This window comes from Acomys minous (genome assembly GCF_964271855.1).
Source record: "Acomys minous genome assembly, chromosome: 1".
Taxonomy (NCBI): Eukaryota; Metazoa; Chordata; class Mammalia; order Rodentia; family Muridae; genus Acomys; species Acomys minous.
The window spans coordinates 63,964,594-63,982,656 of NC_140483.1; the positions used below are offsets into that span (position 1 = coordinate 63,964,594).

General features: G+C 40.5%; 1 protein-coding gene across 2 annotated transcripts in view; it reads left to right on the forward strand.

Moving 5' to 3' along the window:
* ACTR3 (actin related protein 3) overlaps nt 1-16,623 on the forward strand; it is a 44,227-nt gene extending 27,604 nt beyond the window's left edge. For both annotated transcript variants that reach the window (XM_084793042.1, XM_084793041.1), the window contains 7 exons: nt 1,015-1,122; nt 2,120-2,263; nt 6,492-6,665; nt 11,806-11,898; nt 12,099-12,224; nt 13,941-14,024; nt 15,439-16,623. In XM_084793042.1, the coding sequence (XP_084649168.1) occupies nt 1,015-1,122; nt 2,120-2,263; nt 6,492-6,665; nt 11,806-11,898; nt 12,099-12,224; nt 13,941-14,024; nt 15,439-15,534 (825 nt within the window). In that variant the 3' untranslated portion in view covers nt 15,535-16,623. The remainder of the gene's footprint in view (nt 1-1,014; nt 1,123-2,119; nt 2,264-6,491; nt 6,666-11,805; nt 11,899-12,098; nt 12,225-13,940; nt 14,025-15,438) is intronic.
* The last annotated feature ends 1,440 nt before the right edge of the window (nt 16,624-18,063 follow it).

Genomic DNA, 18,063 nt, shown 5'->3' on the forward strand with positions numbered 1-18,063 from the left:
CACGTTGCCTGGCCTCCTCCATGCTGTTCATCCACTCATTTAATACTTGTTCGTTTTTGTTGATGTGCAGTAGTCAGTAAGATTGCTGTAACCCGATACATTAACAGATACATAGCCTAGTTCGGGACCCTAATTGTTCATAAAAGACTTGTAGAAAGTGATCACAGGCAGTTTCTAGCAGTAAGTGATAGATTTCTGAAGTCTCAAACAGCTTCCTTTTTTCTTCTTTTTTGGCTTTTAGCATTACTTGAAAATCTTTGTAAAACCTTTAAAAATATTTTTTGGTGATAAGCAGCCATTGTTATTGACATGATTATTTTGTTAAAATAAGGTGGTGAGCCAAATGGGGTGGCTTACTGCTCGCTTCAGGCTGTTGTGAGTTTAAAAAAAGGGGATGCCTCTTTTTGGTTCGTTTTAGGTATAGTTCTATCATCTGTTTTTCATTACTGCTCATATTTTGATTGTAAGAAATTAGCTTTTTAAAAAATGATACCCTTAGTTTAAAGAAAGTTTTGTTTTGTTTTATTATTTTTCCTCCCAGAAAGAATTGTTTTGGCCATGATGAGATTCTTGGTCAGAAAAATGGTATTGCCTGTTACTGGTTTTCTGGTTAACCCACAGTGTCTGGAGGTGTGGTGCCCTTGTTGGTTTAGGTACTTGTTATGCAGTACTGACTGAAGATTGAATATAGGAACTTCGAATTTTTAAGAGTAGCACTTGCTGGCTCATGTTGGTGATTGGATACCTCGGTAGTTTGTGGCAGTCCAGGTAATATTTAAGTTTGGGCAAGGTAGTACTGCACTTGTTACGTGTTTGTGTCCCTTGTGTCGCTTGTGGCACCAGGAAGAGTATTCCTACTAAACTCTGAACTAAATGTCCTGATGCAGTAAGAGCCCCAGGAGCTTCTCTCAGTGACCTGTAGAAAGTGTGTAGTGTCATTACAGGTTACTCTATAGACTTGCATCCCTGTTAGTTTGTTAATAGTTTATTTTTGTCTATCTTATTACTTTTTAGGCTGTTCTTGCCTTAGCTGCGTCCTGGACCTCAAGACAAGTAGGAGAGCGGACGCTGACGGGTACAGTAATAGACAGTGGAGATGGAGTCACTCATGTCATTCCTGTGGTAAGGACAGAAAATTGCTAAAGAGAATGTGAAATAATATACCTAAAGGTAAATGATAGGAACTGTTGATAACTTTACAAGACTTGAAGCTCTTTCCGCCATCTTTCTGAGCCACCATCATGGGCCTTGTGACTATCTTAAGGATCTTAATAGAATCAGCAGTGCTGAAAGGAGGCAGATGACCACTGCCTGCCACGCTGTGTCTCACAATCACAGTTATGTTTGTAACTGATGAAGGTCACAGAGCTGAGAACATTGTTGTGGACCTTACTAGTATGGCATGATTAACCCCAGATTTGACCTTCACTTAAAGACTGGAAAGTGGCAGAAAATTTGGGCTGATGGTCTCAGCTGGCATCATGGGCCATGAGGGAATAAGATGAGAACACTCAGGACAGAAAGTTCTCAGCGAGCTCATAGCACATGACAGCTTCTGAGTATGGTGTATATTACACCTGCCAACCACAGGCTTTTTGTTTGCCTGTCCAGGAACTTGAGAGAAAGGGAATTAAGTCCTCTGGTCTTAGTGATGGGCTGTGTTCACATACACAAAACTTTTCAAGATCATCTTTGTTAATAGCATTTATACTACTTCATTCTTATATTACCAAGTCATAGTTAACTGTGTGGATATATCTATCCCCTTTAGTTTAGCCTTTGGTTATCTTTAATACTTACTAGGGACACCCTGAGTCCTGCCCTAGCCTTATAGATGCTGGGATTTTAGGCATGCTTGCCTCATCTAGTTAAGAAATGACTCTTAATTTTTTAAGTTACTAATTTTTAGGAATATAATTAAAAATTACTATATCGGAGTGGGGTGAGGGGCATAATTGTGCTAGAGCATGTAAGTGAAGTTGGTTCTCCTTCCACCTCTGTGTGGGTTATAGGGATTAAACTCAGGTTTTCAGGCTTCAAAGGATGTGCTTTCCTCACTAAGCCCTCTTAGCACCCTGAGACTACTAAGGTAAATTTGACACCTTTCCCTTGCACACAGGCTGAAGGATATGTCATCGGCAGCTGTATTAAACACATTCCAATTGCAGGAAGAGATATAACATATTTTATTCAGCAACTGCTGCGAGACCGAGAAGTAGGAATCCCTCCTGAACAGTCCCTGGAAACTGCTAAAGCAGTGAAGGTAAGCTGTACAGGTGTGATTCAGCCTTCCAGCAGATCTGTAACTGCAAGGACCTCTTCTTACGTTAGTCCTCTTATCAAAGTAGTTCCTCTTAAGCTGTTTTCTCTATTTCTCACAAGTAAACGGTTGATGATCACTTGCCCTTTGCGTATTCTCTCCATGTACAAATTAAGAGGGCTAGCATAAGAGTGTTCTGACAAACACTCTTGTGATTACTCCTCTTATTAAAGATTTATTTTATCCAGAAATCATTACGTCTCACTTTATTCTGAAGTCTTTATTTTAATCCTAACAGTTTTCTGTTATTAAAAGTTGATTTGACATGATTGGCTTGTTGAGCTCTGCAGTATAGATGCATTGTGTTACTCAAGTGGTGTGGAACCTGGACAGAAACTGTGATGGGTATGTGAGGTATTTGATTAGGTTTGGACCATGTGTACTCTTATATCAGTGTTTCATGCATGCAGGCAAAACATTTTCCTCATTCCTTTGGCGTTGCTCTTTAAATTTGCCACATGTCAGCAGAACTGAAGTTTCTCTGTAGTTCTCATGCTTTGAATATGGAAACCTGCCTGTGCAAAAACAACTCCAGTATGTGCATCTCTTTGTGTGACATTTGTGAAGACTTCTTCTTTTAGGCTTGAAAGTGCATTGACTACTTCCTATATGTTAAAGAGACTACTAAATGGTTTCCAAATTTTATCTCAAGTTGGTAACTTAAAAACTAAATATATAGAGCCAGGCATGGTGGTGTACGCCTTTAATGCCAGCACTTGGGAGCAGAGGCAGGCAGATTTCTGTAAGTTGGAGGTCAACCGGGTCTACAGAGTTCTAGGACAGCCAAGGCTATATAGACAGACTCTGTCTCAAAAAGCAAAACTAACCAACCAACCAACCAACCAAAAAAACCCCAAACTACTAAATACACAAAAAATTAATATGAACGCTATTATTTTTAGATTCTTTGGGAAACCATGACATTAAGACAAAGCAAACAAATTCCACTGGGAATTTAAGTTTATTCTAGGGAAGACTGCTCAGTCTGAAGGTCTTTTGAGAAACATCTCCTCATGAAGTTCCCACCTCCATGGTTTGCAGAGAGATGTATAAGATAATGCAGTTCTTCTCTTTTCCTAGGACTCTTCCCCTTCTGCAGGGGATTGAGACAGGGTCTCACTATATAAACCCTGGCTGGCCTTTGACTCACAGAAGTGAGTTAAAGGGAGGCCTTTGTCTCCCTGCTGCTGGGATTAAAGGTGTACACCACTGTGACGCCACAGCATGACAGCCTTTTGTATCTTTTTGTTAGCTGTGATAATAATTGCAGCTACCTTGGGATTAGACCTTGATGTGCACAATTATAGGAAATTGTACATGGTACTCAAAACTGACGGTAATAGAAGCAGTGGGGCACTGTCAGATAATAGCAGCATAACAATTTTTTCGTTATTCGGTACCTTGATCAGAATTAGTTTTGTTCCAAGTAGGCATAAAGGAGCTGTGTTAAGTTTCTGTAGGTGTAAGGAGCCAGCCACGATTGTGCCAGCCGCACCCAATAATGGCGCTGGTCTGTGTGCTGCTACCTGTAAACAATTGCCAGTACGCATGCATTTGCTAGAGCTATCTCCAGTTGCCCCTTCCGTCAGGGGGACTATGCTAATGGTAACTACGCTTGTGTAAGCTGTTGACCTATCTGCACTCATATGTTAATTAGGCATTCTGCCTGAACCTGTGAGGTGCTAACACGCCGCTTTAGATGGTATTTAAGCTCTAGCTCTGGGGGAGTTTGGGGTCTTTCGCTTCAACTTCAAGGGCGCTCCCAATAAAGCGTGACTGAGAAGAATCCTGGTGTCGAGCGTCTTTCCTGCTGGCAGGAGGTCGCGTCAGTTGGTGCCGAAACCCGGGAAATTTTTGATAAGAACAGTGCACGCACCACTGGACACCTGCGGGGACCCCCGAGGTTAAAAACTCGGGAGGATTCAGAACTCATCACGCGGAGCGGTGGTACCAGGTAAAATCCCCTTCAAGGGCATGCTCTAATTGGCATGGACCCCCTTCTGGCTGCAAGGCTGATCTTGTTGCTGTGCTGGTATTGTGCTGATTCCTCTTAAATTGCCATCAACTCAGGGAAGAGTGCATCTGCTAAATTGAAGCCAAAACAAAAGCTGTAGGACCGAGGTAAATTACTTGGCGGGCCACCTTCCTTATGTTAGCTGCTTGTAAATAAAAGCGCAAGTATGGGAAGCTAACAGTTTGCTATTTTTTTAAACCATTAAAAGAGATTCTAAAACAACGTGAACTAAAAATAGACCATTCTGGGATTTTTTGCAACAAATTAATCAAATCGCTCCCTGGTTTAAGGATCTTTAACTCTTGCCAGCTGGGATAAACTCGGGAGAGAGAGAGATAAAGCAGCGGGAGATCAAAAGCTGCGGGCAGGGACGAAACTGTTGTGCCGTTTAGTTCACGCTTGTATTGAAGATTTACGATGTAGAGATGCCGTTAAATGCAGTCAGCAAATACTAGCCAGCCATCAGGACAGCATGTCAGAAACAGAAGGAATTTACAGGAAAAAGGGGAGGAATAGCAAGATAAAAATAAATATATAGTCAAGCTCAGACAACAGTAAGGAAAAAGCAAAGGAAAGAAAAACTAATAATAAGTTGTACCCGGTACTCAATGAATTCACTAGCTTGCATTTAAGCAGTGAATCAGAGTCCGAGAATTATAGTGAACAGGAGGAGTTAAGTATTGAAGAAGAACAAAGCCTAAAGGAGGTAACAGCTCCATATGAGCAGGAAAGGAATGGGCCAATCAGGGTGACTCCTTTAGCGCCCCCTCCTTACAATCCAGTGTATCTGGATAAACACAAAGTTAATAAGGGGAAGACTTTTCGATCTAGTTTTGCAGAACCTAATACTTGGAAAAGAACAGCTGCTGCCTTTCCTGTCTTTGAAGAGATTTAGCAGAAGCAGTCCACACCTATGGGGTTAATGCGGCTTTCACCCAAGCTCTGCTTGAGAGATTTGTTTATGCAGCCATGACATGGCCAAGGCTTGCTTAACTATGGGACAATATCTAGACTGGAAGTCAATATATACAGATGCAGCCCAAGTACAGACTAAGGCTAATACAGCGGCAGGACAGCCACTCTGGAATATGGACATGTTTTTAGGACAGGGACAATGGACTGCAAATCAAACAGCCTATCTTGTTGATGTGTATACTCAAATTAACACCATGGCTATATAAGCCTGGAAGACCCTGCCCAATAAAGGGGAGGTTACAGGCAACTTAACAAAAATCATACAAGGATCCACAGAGCCGTTTTCTGATTTTGTGGCTCATATGATGGATGCCACAGGGAAAGATATTTGGGGACCATGAGAGAGCCATGCCATTAATTGAACAGTTAGTTTATGAACAATGTACTCAGAACTGTTGAAGAGCTATTACTCCCTGGAAAGGCAAGGGGCTTCAAGCCTGGATGAAGGCATGTAAAGAGATAGGTGGACCATTATCTAATGTAGGCCCAGCAGCAGCAGTCTTGGCAGCCTCCAAGGACAGAGGGCTTAAAGGAGTCTGTTTCAAATGTGGAAAGCAAGGACATATAAAAAGACAGTGTCCTTCGGCACAGAACAATACCCGGTCTGTTCAACAGGAGAGTACTAAACGCCCAGGCCTCTGCCCTCGCTGTAAAAAAGGGAAGCATTGGGCTAATGAGTGTAGATCCATAAGAGATATTAATGGAACACCTTTACAAAAGGCGGAGCCAAAAAACGGGAGACAGGGCCCTCGGCCACAGGGCCCACAAATATATGAGGCCATGCATGTAGGTATAAGTGTTCTTTTTTGTGTGTACATTTTCATTTTTCCTTTCTAGAATATTCTATTCTATTACTGTGATAGTAGTTGTTGAAGACTTTAATGCATATTTTTATAAAGTAGCATTAAAATAGTTAAGACCAAGTCTAGTCTTTCAGATTTTAGTTGTGTTGATGAATGGAATAAAACATTATGTTTGTACGAGCTATTCATTTGTACTACACAGTGTAATATTCTCATTAAAATATCATCTTTCAAAATTACATAATTATATTTAATGAAACTGTCTTTCATTTGATTCTGTTTGACTGATATACTATCTGCTATCTTCTTTATGTTTTTGCTTTTAACTTTACCTAAAGTAAGAAAAAAAATTACTTTTGCTTCTTTATTTGCTTTTAAGGAACGTTATAGTTATGTCTGCCCAGATTTAGTAAAAGAGTTTAACAAGTATGACACTGATGGGTCAAAGTGGATCAAACAGTACACCGGAGTCAACGCAATCTCAAAGAAAGAATTCTCCATTGATGTTGGTTACGAGCGATTCCTGGGACCGGAGATCTTCTTCCATCCAGAGGTAATGCCTGGCAGTTGGTGGTTTTGCTTGGTTTTAAATGGAATTGCTTTGAGATTTGCAGCAGAAAGTCAAAAGAAATTCAGAGAGAATCAATCTAACAAACTTGTGTCCTACAGCACCATAGTATGATTTCTGTCACCTCTGTCCCCTCCCCCTCCCTGAGAACAGGCTTCTGTTAAAGCAGCCTTGTCTATTCTGCCTCATTATCTTCATGGCTTGGGGAGTGGGAGGTCATGGAAGAGCAAGAGCAGAGGGTAGCCTTTCTGAGTTTGTGACAGCTTAAACATTTGGAAGACTACAGAAAACGCCTGCCCCTACTATAAAACAATGACTGTGTGCAGACGTCAGCTACTGTCACATCTACTAGAACAGTCTCAGATCTGTGGAATCTAAGCAACATAAAGACTATCTTAAATAATACAGTAGGTGCTTTTGATAATCTTAAAATAATAATAGACTCTCTAGGTAACTCGATATTACAAATTTAACTATATTAGTAGAATATGCCTCCTGTACTTATTTAGCATCAAGGACAATTTTTTTTGATAGTTGCTTTTTTTTCACTTAGTATGACTGGCTCTGACTTTTCATGGTCTCAGATTAAGCATTGGCTATCGAAAGGGAAAGATTATTTAATCTTACTCTTTTGAGTTTAGAGAATAAGAAAGGTAGTTAAATAAGAATAGTTGCTTTAACAAATGGACATAAAGTCTGCTTAGAAGAGAAGAGTTTGTTTTGTATCACAACAATGATAGGAATCAGGTTGGAATCAGGTGAGTTCGTTGCAGTTTTTCAGGTAAATAAATGTCTGTGTCATGGAGAAAGGAGGTGAGGCAAAATGTGGGTTTAATGATTTAGCAATTGCTTAGGTGTGACGGGAACAAGAATGTGAAGAATCTATAGCATGAGTAACTTAGATTCTTTCAAGTGAAATGTAGTTGCAGTCAGAGTGAGTAGTAAGGCCAGAGCAGATGAGTCTGTGTAAACTTTTACTTAGTGGTGCATGGTGCTGCAGGTCTGCAACTCTGTTACTCTAGAAGCAGTGTAACCTCCTGTCCCCCAAAAGCAAAAACAAAGTAAAAAGAGAGCATCCAGGTTCTAGGGAATTGCACCCATGACATCTCCTCACTCCCCAGTTTTAGGCATTTTTGAATTGACTTTGAACCTTTTTCTTTTTGGATTTTCAAGACAGGGTTTCTCTGTGTAGCCTTGGCTGTCCTGGACTCCCTTTGTAGACCAGGCTGGCCTTGAACTCACAGTGATCTGCCTGCTTCTGCCTCCTGAGTGCTGGGATTAAAGGCATGCGCCACCATGCAAAGTCAAAGCCTGGCTTGACTTTGAACTTTATTCTGTGGAAGATAACTGCCTCTTCTCTTTTTCATTGTCCCCGTGTTCCTTTTTTAGCCTGATAACTTCTTAGAACATGAGTCAAGCCACAGTCAGTACTTCTGTCTGTCTGAGCCCATGTGCCTATCTGGAAACTGTTCGTTTAGGGGACTTCCAACACCCCTCTGTGTGCTTTCATTGCTTTGGGGGAGGATAAAAATAGCTCAAGAAGCTGTTTTCTGAAGACTCTATTCTTAGGAATAGGTTAAGCAGAAGTCTTGATGTGGAGAAAGCATTTGATAGGCTCCTACGGAGAAGTGGGGTTCTGCAGTTTTATCTGGTTTGAGCTTGTGAAAGTCTTGCATGTGCTGCGCGGCCTCTCTGGGTTTGTATGTGTGCCATTTCTGTTACGTGTGGAAGACACTGTTTCCTTGGAGTTAGTTACCACCTCTGGCTTCTCTGTTCTTTCAGCCCCTTTCTCCTGTAGATCCTTGAGCCTTGAGAAAGGGGCGTGATGCAGACTTCCTGTTGAAAGTTTATTTTGAGCTGCTAAGTTCACAAATATTAGAAAGGACTGGTTTCTTTTAGGAGTATATTTGGCACTTTGAAATTTTTTAAAGAAAAATTCTAAGCCCTTTTATGTTTTAAATTTATGAAAATATTTCTAAGTATAAGAAAGATACAGGATGTTGTATTTATTTGGTATGTTCAATCCACTTGATAATCCTCCTTCAGTAGCTTCTTTGAAATTCTCCATAGCTGTGTGCTGCTGAGACCTGAGCAGGCAATACTTAGGTCTAGCATTGACTCCCAGAACAAAGCTGAAGGAAAGGTTGAGTATTAGCCACTCTTGAGTTTATTAAAGGATTGAGGAACTTGGAGTAATTTATTAACCTGTTTAATAGTGTTTCAACTTTATAAAATATTTGCTGCTTTACTGCATATTAATCTGATTTCCCCTTTTCTTAATTACTTATTATTGATGTATATGGCTGTTTGCTTGTATACGTGTCTATGTGGTACTTCCCTGCTTAGTGCCCACAGAGAACAGAAGAGGACATTGATGTCCTAGACCTAGACCTGGATGGCTGTGAGCTGCTGTGCATGTGGGTGCTGGAGCTCCTTTGGAAGAACAGCCAGTGCTCTTCACTGCTGAGCTGTCTCTCCAGCTCCAAATATTTAACTTTTTAAACTATGTTTATAGATACGTGCCTTCCAAGGCCAGACAGAGTCGGTTCTTCTGGAAGTTGGATCTTTCTGGAGCTAGTTACAGGCAGTTGTGAGCTGCCCAACACGGGCTGGGATCTGAACTCAGGTCCTCTGCAAGAGCAGCGTACACCTCTAGCCACTAATTAGATTTTCATTTAGTGGTTCTACATTGCAGTAGAGAGCTTCATTTCTTCCTGTATCCGAATTTCTGTGGTGGATACAGGGTATAGAAACATTTAAAGGTTTGTAAAGGTTTGCTTTTGTGCATTTCTGATTAAAAACCAAACACTGAAAGTGGTGGCACACACTGATAATTCCAACACTCAGCAGTAGATTAAAGTAGAAGGATTATGGAAAATTTTAGGCTTCATAACAAGAGTCTGGGTCCATAAAATCAGAAGTGAGGAGAGTGAGTACTGTGCAATGGATGCAGAGGCAGCTGTGGAATGAACAGCCCTGCTCTGGCCTTTTGCTCACAGTATGGCAGATAAGATGAGAAAGGTTAATAATGTACGCATAGGGTATGCGTGTGTGGCTATCTTAGGTAAATAGTGAAGAGGACAAAGGGCAATGAATAAACTTTACAGTTCTGCCTTAACAGTAGAAGGGTTTGGTAGAAATCAGTGCAACAAAAAGAATTTTGTCTATCAAATTGTTGATATTCTCTTTCTAGGTTTGGGAAAATTAAGGTGTTTGTTTTGGTTTTGTTCTTAACTAAAATCAGTGCCAGGTTCCGAATTAAAGTATTATGGGCTTATTAAAGTGCAGTTCTTTGAAAACTGAAGGCTTTTCAGAGAGTTTGCAGTCTAAAGCCAACAAAAATTGTGTTCAGTCAAATGTTTTCTTTCACAGTCAGTCAGCCTCTGCCCACGTGTGAGCTTCTCTCCAAGTGGCATCTAGAGATAGCTGAGCTGGACTCTGCTTTCCATTTCCCTGTAATGCAATGTTGGGGTCTACTTCCCAGCTAAAACTTTCAGCATGTGATGCTGTAGAGATGGCTCAGAGGTTAAGGACACTGACTGCTCTTCCAGAGGTCCTGAATTCAATTCCCAGCAACCACATGGTGGTCACAACCATCTATAATGTGATCTGATGCCTTCTAGCCTGCAGGTGTACATTCAAGCAGAGCACTATATAGATAATAATAAATAAGTCTTTTTTAGAAAAAACTTTCAGCATGTGGGTTTGCTTTTGAGCATCACAGATAAAAATGGCTTTACTTTAACTATGGTGTGTCATACTGAATATACCACTGACTCTTTGTACTTCATTTGTTGATGAAGTTCTTGAGAACATTATAAAGTACTGAATACTGAACTATTAACTCCTAAGGGTAGCAAAGGGTTAGGTTTCTTTCAGCCCCATGTTTTCATCATCCTGTCTGCATACATCTGGCCTATCTGTGCTTCTGTTTGAGCTAATCGACAGCTCTGTCCTTGTCTGAAGGAGGCTGCCTAACTGGCACTGTTTTGGTAAGACACAGAACCAAGCCTTCTTCCTAGACACATGTGGACTACACCTCAGCACTGTGCCTTCGATGGTGATCTAAACAGCAAGATCACAAGCCATAGTAGGGAGGGGGAAAACAAAAACAAAAAAACCCCAACACTAAATGACTGAAGAGGACATTTTTACAGTGTGACAGCTGAACCAGACAAAGTACTATCCTGTTCAGCTTTAAGCAGGAATGTGTACTTGGATTGAAAATGTTGCTCTGTGTGTGTGTGTCACCTGTTGCTGTGAGGGTTGCAAGTCTGTTCACACAGGCAAGTCGGGAGATGCAGAATCTAATGCTAGGTCTTATGGCATCTATTTCACCCTTACTGATGGACTGTTGGTAGTTTTCACCTTTTTATATATTTTTACATTTTTATGATGTGAGTGTTTTGTAGTATGTATGTCTGTGCACACATATGTGCCTAATGCCTGTGGAGGTCAGAACTGGAGTTAAAGGAGAGTGGGAGCCACCATGGGGGTTTTAGAAACAAGCTGGGGTCCATGCAAATAGAAACAGCTCCCAGGTCCTCTGCAAGAGCAAAGAGTGCTTTATATTGTTGAGCCATCTTTGTAGCACATTTTTGCTGTGTTGATTCTGTTTTACATAAAGTACATAGATCAGAGTTCCCTTTGGGGACTTGTAGAAGCAGAGCCACCAGTGTGTACTTTTGAATCTTTGTGAGCTGTTGACAGATTGTTTTCCAGATGGTAATATTGACGTGTCCATATTTTCTTAGCCATGTATAGAAGTTTTTACTATGATGTCTGCTGTCTCATAGTACAGGCATGGCTTTCTTTCTTTGTTGTTGTTGTTGATGATGGTTTTTTTTTTTTTTTTTGAGACAGGGTTTTTCTGGCTGTCCTGGAACTTGCTTTGTACACCAGGCTGGCCTTTAAACTCTTTGAGATCTGCTTGTCTCTGCTTCAAGAGTGCTGGAATTAAAAGCCTACTCTATCATGCCCAGTGACTTCTGTCCTTAGTAGCTTTCGTCTGTTGACCACCAGAGTCCTTTTCATTCCTGAGCTGGATTCATCAACGTTTTGTTACTGTAATATTCAAGTCAATAGCAATCCTACATCTCATGTATAAAATTTACTTGTTTTTCAGTTTGCTAATCCAGATTTTACACAGCCTATCTCAGAAGTTGTAGATGAAGTCATTCAGAATTGCCCCATTGATGTCAGGCGTCCTCTCTACAAGGTTAGTGTTTATAGCAAAAACTAAAGTTTTATGTTTTCTTTTCCTAATGTTTAATAGCATATTTTAAAACATTTATTTTTGTTGAGCATTAGAGGATCATGTCTTAGAAAGGACACAGTTGAATTATTGTGTATTTGTCTTAGATGGGTCCTCCTTTAAAATATAGGTCATAATTGTTTTGTTTTTCTCTACCCACACAGAACATTGTCCTCTCTGGTGGTTCAACCATGTTCAGGGACTTTGGACGTCGTTTGCAAAGAGATTTGAAAAGAACCGTAGATGCCAGGCTGAAGTTAAGCGAGGAGCTGAGCGGTGGAAGATTGAAGGTTGGTTTTTTCAACTGTTGATGGAGAAGGTTCACGGCCCCCTGGTTATTGCAGTCTGGACAGGAATGTTTGCCAGTTTCTCACTTAGGCGCATTAAGACCAATCTACCAGGAGTACTACTAGACTGTGGTTGCTGTCCCTAGAATCCTGGCATGCTGTCTGTCATTGGCACTTTGATCTGTTTTGAGCTCTGTGGAGTAATCGCATGACTTCACAGCTCAGGCTGACTGCTTTTGCAATAAGTTTTTGTATGTTTGGCTTTCTCCTCAACCAACAATTCTGGCACACACATACCTCTCCAGTGTATGAAAGGCTGGCTTGGGTTTCACAGGTGGCATAGCAGGTCCCGGTGAGGTGGCCTGGCCAGTACAGATGCTTGTTGAAAGCCCTGTTTGATCCCTGGAACCCAAGGAAAAGTGAAAGGAGAGAAAAAAAAACTCCACGGTGTTATTCTCTAACCTCCACAAGAACACCAACACACACACACACACACACACACACACACACACACACACACACACACACACACACACACACACACAAACACTCACTTCATGCATGGATTATACACACAAGGTGTGGTGGTTGACCTGAGGCAGATTTCACCAGTTGATTCAAGAATGACTTGTCTAGCAAAAGAAAAACAGAATGAAAGTTTAAAATACCCAAAAACTATGGTATATTATCTGGTCAAAGGACATAATTCCTTTTTTTGTTTTTTTCTTTTCTTTTTAATTTTGACGTTTATCTATTTGGAGTACATGTGCATGTGCGTGTGCGGTTGCGTGTGTGTGTACACACATTCACACATGTTGAGGTCAGAGGATAACTTGCATGAGTTGGTTTTATCCCTCTGCCATGTTGCTGCTGGTGGCAACCTTGGGATGGTAACAAATACCTTTTACTCCTGAGCTGTCTTGGTGGCTCTGTACACTCCAGTTAGGGCCCTCTTTGGTATTCTCTTTTGGGTGTATGTAGTTTGTGCTTTGGTAGTCACATCACAGAAGCAATATCATGTCAGTTTTACTGCACTTTATTAGAGGATGCATGATATGAATTGTCCCACCTTTGGATCACTTGGTGGAGGGGTTGCTTCCTTCTGTGTACCCAGGTTTCTCCTCTGTACCTGTTAGCTTTGCACTTACCTGTATAGAACCTTAGAGGAGGGCTTTCAGCCTGTGCAGCTATCTCAACCAACAGTTTTGGTATCCACTGATATTTTCCTGAAATAGTTGTGGGTATGGTAGTTGCCAAAAAGAATAGTTAGTTTCTGTTTGCCCCTGGTTTTGCCTCATCCATGTCTCCTTTCATGTATTTGATTGTATGTTTAGTATTTAATTATCCATGTTTATGGGGTACAGTATGATAAGTTGATGCATCTATGCAGGCTGTAAGAACAAAGCAAGGTGATGGCATTTGTGTTTCTTTAAACACATGTCATTGTGTCTAGAGCTTCTCAGCTCCTGTGTGGTAGAGCTGTATAAAATAGAGAAGCTTCTGTAATTAAGTGCTGTGGTGCGTATACTATAACGCCTGCTCCCTCTCCATCCTGCTTCCTCGGTGTTCCACCTCCACTCCGTAGATAATCTCAGTTCCTGATTCATGCCACTTGGACTTTTTAATTTTTATTTTTATGTATGCACATTTAAGCTTAAATGATTGGAAAATTGTTGCCTGTATTTATTGTTGAAATGATGTTATTGTGTTACTTTTTAGCCCAAGCCTATTGATGTACAAGTTATTACACACCACATGCAACGGTATGCAGTCTGGTTTGGAGGGTCAATGCTGGCTTCCACGGTATGTAAATTTACTTGTAAATTTTTATCTTTTAGATAGAAGATAAGGAACTTAAAAATTTTTGTACATATATGCACATAGTATTTATAAAATTGGAAGTCATTTCACTTTAATTTTTTTTAACCTTTTCCCTACTAGACATATTACACATACACACATACATACACACACACACACACACACACACGCGCACACACGCACGCACGCACTTTGGAGTGAGCTTATTATACTGCATTTTGACATTTATCATAGGGAAAATTCTTTTAAATGTGTGGAAGTAATACTCATGAGGTTACTGAGATTTCTGATTAAATATATAAAAATATCAAAGTAAATGTTAGCTTTTATTGCATAGGAAGTATAATGTTTGAAATTGAATAAAGACAATTATTCCAGAATCTCTCTCCAGACCAAAACATCTTTAAAGCTCCCTTAGAACATGTTCTAATATCATTAGTTCAGTAAATATTCGTGCTGTTGTGTTAGAGCATGGGTTATTAAAATAAAGAGGTTTTTAAATATAAATTACTAGATTTACAGCACTGGATATAAAAACCATTTAAAATAGATAAAACCTGTCCTTTTTATTAATTGTAGTCATCCTCAGTCATGCCATGTTATCGAGGTGCATGTGTAACTTACCCTTTAGAAAGTAGTAATGCAGCAATTGAAAAAGGAAGGGCATGGACACACCGGTAGTGTAGTCTTGGATCCTGATTCTTTAGGCTCATGCTGTGCTTTAGGTTCTTGTCACCAAGTGGCAAAGCCCAGAAGAACAGACTTCATGTCAGAACCCAGCAGAGACAGGTGCATAGTGAAATTTGATCAGTGGTCCTGTAGTGCTGACAGATTTATCTATCATAGATTTTAATCATGACTTGTAGAGTTCTAAGCTTTGTCCAAAAGCCACGAACAGACTGATAAATATTGTATATTTAACACCTAGTTTAAAGCGTCTCCTTTACAGACCATTGGAAGATAGGAGAATATAACCTTTGTTTTTTCTGGCGTATAAGATGACCCTCCCAACTTTAACTTTTCCAGTTAAATAGAGTTTGCAGCCCAAGTCGGCTGCACGGGGTGTGCGTTGGAAGAGGGGTAGTCTAGTACAGTGTGTATATTCCAAACTATGTTTTACTGGAAAAGCTAAAAGTTGGGAGTCTTCTTATATGCCAGAAAATATGATAGTTTTTTTGTTTTGTTTTGTTTTTGATTGTTTTTGTTTTTTGTTTTCCTTCAGATAGGCTTTCTGTATGTAGCCTTGGCTGTCCTGGATTTGCTTTGTAGACCAGGCTGGCCTCAAATTCACAGCAACCCACCTGCCTCTGCCTCCTTGAGTGCTGGGATTTAAGGCATGTACCACTCTGCCCGGCTGAGAATATGACCTTTAAAAAATGTTTTGTTTTGTTTCTAGCCTGAGTTCTACCAAGTATGCCACACCAAAAAGGATTATGAAGAAATTGGACCTAGCATTTGTCGTCACAATCCAGTGTTTGGAGTCATGTCCTAAAGTTGACTTCTTTATTGGGGTTAGGGAGATGGAAACGAGATAATCTTTCTGATGACCTGTTTTTGTCGAATGGATGGTTCTGAAGTTTTTAACCAAACATGATCATACAGGAATATTTAATGAGTGTGTCAACATGCAGATGTAGAAGAGAGCCAAAACGATTGTTTTCCTTTAGGTTGAATATTTGAATTTTAAGTGTATCAAAAAAGAAATGGGTTTTAGTTCTTTCTGTGCCCTGATATTTTGTATATTATTGACTTACCCAATGTGCTGGGCTCTATGGGTGTGTAGAGAGCTCTGTAATGCCTGATTGGGCACTGCTGAGTGGGCGGTGCTGGAGCTTGTTTATATTTCATACTTTTTTATACTTTGAGGAAAAAAAAGTCAAAGAAAAACTGTAGTATTGGAGGGAAACAATGTGACCAAGGAAGAGATGAATTCAACAAGCAGCCTCACAGGATTTGGTGCACACTCTGGCTTCCAGTTATCTTGAGCTGCTCCACCCCTCCCCAGCCCACCAACGGTTCTCACTGCAAATGCTTTGGATCTAAGAAGCTAGTCTTCTGGGTTAGCCGATGCCTGCCCTGCTTTCCGGTTACTCACATTCTGTTTCTTGCTTTAAAAGAAAAGACAAGACTGTTGGACCAGTATTGCAATTCTGTAGAGTCGTTTCTTATTAAAACAATAATGTGATTATCAAAATTGGCATATTTAAGGCCTAATGCCATTCTAATAAAGGCAGAAATTTCTTTTTACTACTTGTTTCAGGCTCTTTGATCTCTTTATAAGTTAACTAATATGTCTATTTTCTTCAAATTCTGCAGTAGCTCTTTAAAAAGCACAGCGGTTGGATAGCAAGCTGACTTTTTTATGTGCTCTGTACAAATAATTGTGAACTTTTAATATGTTGAGTGCTTTCATTTTGATAACTGGATCTCCATTTGATATTTTCATTTGTATAACTCATTTGCAGTCTGAATTTTTTTTAGTGCCAGTCCCTGACATATCATGAAAAGTTCGTTTTCTTTGCATTTTAAAATATCTGGATCATGAAGAAAAGTGATGACAATAAATTAAAATTGAATTACCCTTTCTGATGGTTTTTCTTCATGCAGTGCACTTCAGCTGGCTGTTTACATGTTTGGTAGGATTTTTGTTTATTGAGAAGACACTGGGATTTGTTTAAGTCTCTGGCATGTGTGGGGTAGAGAATTTCTTGTGAACATAAGGTTTTACCAGTTATTTGTAGAACAGTAAATGGGCTGTGTTTTATAATCTTTTTTGTTTGTTTGCTTGTTTTGAGACAGGGTTTGTCTTTGTAGCCTTGGCTCTTCTGGACTCACAGGCCTTGAATTCACAGTGATCTGCCTGCCTCTGCCTCCCCAAGTGCTGGGATTAAAGGAATGCACCACCATGCCTGGCTATGTGTTATAATCTTGACACACGTAAAACAGCAGTGACAGGAATAACACCGTAATACACAGAACACAATAGAATTAGGAATGCCTTTATTGCAACCCCTTAAAGTGCTTTTGTGATCTGTTGCAGTAAATCTACAGAGACTGACTTGGGGACTGAACATTAGTTTGTATGTAGAATGTATCTGGATATTTAGAATTTTATTGTCTACCTGAGAATGACAGGCTGTGAGAAATTGAATCATTGAGGTTCATGATCATGTTAGAAAAGTATGAGTGAGTTTCTTCCTCACCCTTGCCCTGTCATTTGTCGATAGCAGTTAACTATCTCATCTTCTGGCCCAATAATAATGTACTCAATGTAAAAGAATCAGCTGCACAGCTGGAGAGGGGTCAGGGGCCCCGTGCTTAGCACGTGTGCTCTTGCAGCGGACACTGCTTTAGTTCCCAGTATCCACACGAGGTGGCCCGCTGCCTGGGACTCCAGTTCCAGGGAACCTGCCGCCTTCTTTTGGCCTTTGTGAGCAACAGGCAGAACACATGCAGTGGTACACATACATACATCCTGGCAAACCATTCACGTGTATAAAGTAAGTAAAACTTTATAATTACATACACTCTCTTTGGCAGTGGTGCGAGGGGGAGGGGGAGAGGGGCGCGGTAATCTAGAAAGACAAGTTTAAAATTCATGTCTTAATTTTTTATGAGAACTCGACAGAAACTTGAGGCTTACACTTGTTGGAGGACACAGGAAGACCTGGGATCTGCTGTTTCCTGGTGTGCATTCTGGTCTGAGTCTGGAGGAGTAAGCTATACCATGGTTGATATTTCTCATCTGGTGTCTATGGACCCCTATACCTGTATGCATTCAGGAATGCCAAAAGGCTTTAGGTGTCACCTCTGCTCACTTCCCACCTCTTCTTTAAACAGGGTCTCTCCCTGAACCTGGGGCTCAGGTTCACTTTCTTAGTCATGCTGGAAGCCAACGATTCTCCCGTCTCCACCCACTCTTCTTTGAGGTGGGGTCACAGATGGTACAGCAGTGTCCAGCATTTCCATAAGTGCTTTTACTCACCACACAATGTTACCAGCTCCCACAGGCATATTCTGA